General features: G+C 42.5%; 1 protein-coding gene across 1 annotated transcript in view; it reads left to right on the plus strand.

Moving 5' to 3' along the window:
• Positions 1-1,863, plus strand: part of LOC109486072 (tyrosine-protein kinase receptor Tie-1-like) — a 9,062-nt gene that overhangs the window by 6,216 nt on the left and 983 nt on the right. Inside the window, exons 2-3 of the mRNA XM_019789760.1 lie at positions 976-1,278; positions 1,395-1,640. Of these exons, the coding sequence (XP_019645319.1) occupies positions 976-1,278; positions 1,395-1,640 (549 nt within the window). The remainder of the gene's footprint in view (positions 1-975; positions 1,279-1,394; positions 1,641-1,863) is intronic.

The following is a 1,863-nucleotide window of genomic DNA, read 5'->3' on the forward strand; positions in this document are numbered from 1 at the left end:
GAATTTTCCATTTTTAACGAAGCATGAAGACCCCCGCTGGGGGTCATTATGATCCGTTATGGAACAAAGATGTTTTTGACCAAATATTGGATATGTACCTCTAAGCTGTGAACAGCCAGAGAGATTAGTCCAAAGTGCTCTGCTCATTCCAATAATAATCTGCTCGCTGTTAAATGTAAATTATATGGATTGCAGTAATATAAATGGATAGAAAGATGTCATTTTTTATGTTGCATAAGCGTGGTTCCGTACGAAATCCCCCCCCCCCCGTTTGATACTTGGTTCGCCATTTTGTTTACTAGTCTAAAACAGGCAAGACGGATCCGTGAAACAACTGTAGCTGTGTGTGACGGTGTAATGAACCACTTTGCCCCTATACGTGTTTCATGCATGACGTCCGTCAGGTCTATTATTGTAGTGCATTAAACCGAGCTGGCTGTCTGCTCAACTGATTCTTTGGTTAGTATGTGAAGTGGTCTACACTGTGAAATAGTACACGTAGTATACGTACTACGTCACAGGAGGAAAGGCCAATTAATCGTCAGCTGTCCATTGTGCCCCAAGGAAATATGTCTTATGTAGGTACAAGTGAATTCATATACAATAGCTGTTATATCTTTTTATCTTATTTTAACAGGATGTTAGATGAAATATTGGCATGTACACTGGTCTGAACTTGATAATCAAGTATACGAACACACGCAGCTATCCTACAAAGGAGGTACATGTATACAACTAAAACCTACGAGGCCTATTTAGTCACGCAACCTTAATTTAATATAAACATGGTGGGACAGTTGTTTGGTCTTCATGCTCGATTGAATTACTCTTCCCTATTGTTGGCAACAACAATGTAATGATACGTCTTAATTTGTGCAGATTTAATCGGGATTTCTGATGCTGTCCTTAACTAAGATACTTAAACGCAATTATTTAAAGATAGAAATAACACGCCAACGTGTATCTCTTTCCCAGGTGTAGTAGACGTCACCATCGTCAGTAAGTACCAGTTCTTTGACGAGTCCGATGCCACCCAGGTGTACTGTTACTACACGGGTAGTTACAGCAACCAGAACGGGTACCAGTTCGGTGTAGAGGTCAACACTGGCTCTGGAACAACATTTCCCCGAGCGAGAGGCACCAGCAAGGTGTCAGGAGAATGGTGGAGTGTGAATATCCACAGTAACGCCGGTGACTTCCGGGTTGGAGCATTCTCCTGTCTAGTAAGCGACGGAAGTCAAACAGAGAAGGCCATCACCTTCAAAATGAAATCACAGGGTGAGAACGTGTTTGTTATCTACATATATCTTTATTTACTGCTTAGAATTTTTATGATTCAACATCCCTCAGATGCGAATTAATAACTATTACATATACTTCCATACTCCTTCCAGCTGATGTCTGGCCAGTGGCCTTCACAGTAACCGCCAGCCTTGGAGACCCTGTGACGCTACAGATGGTACAGAAGTCCAGTAGAACCGGTACGCTTATGTGGAGGAAGGACGGAAGTATCCTGTCTGGACAGAACGGACTCAGTCTGACCATAGCCAGTGTCCAGTCTTCAGATGAGGGGATCTATGAATGCTACTATCAGGGGGATACTGATAGAAAGCAGGGCATCATGAGGCTCATTGTCAGAGGTATCTTATATCATTCATATTTATGTAAATACAGGGAGAACAAAGGTAGATTACTAGTTGTAGCACCTCACGTAAGTTCTGTATCGTTGTGTTTATCGCTATTGATTATTCCTAAGCAGCTGACGCTCGCTTTATTCATGTTGAAGACGATCCACATACCTGTTCCTGATGCTGAAAACTACCCCCCTCCCTCCCACACAGACGAACATACCTGTCCCTTGTG

Source organism: Branchiostoma belcheri, unplaced genomic scaffold, assembly GCF_001625305.1.
Source record: "Branchiostoma belcheri isolate BF01 breed outbred unplaced genomic scaffold, Haploidv18h27 scaffold8, whole genome shotgun sequence".
NCBI classification, from domain to species: Eukaryota; Metazoa; Chordata; class Leptocardii; order Amphioxiformes; family Branchiostomatidae; genus Branchiostoma; species Branchiostoma belcheri.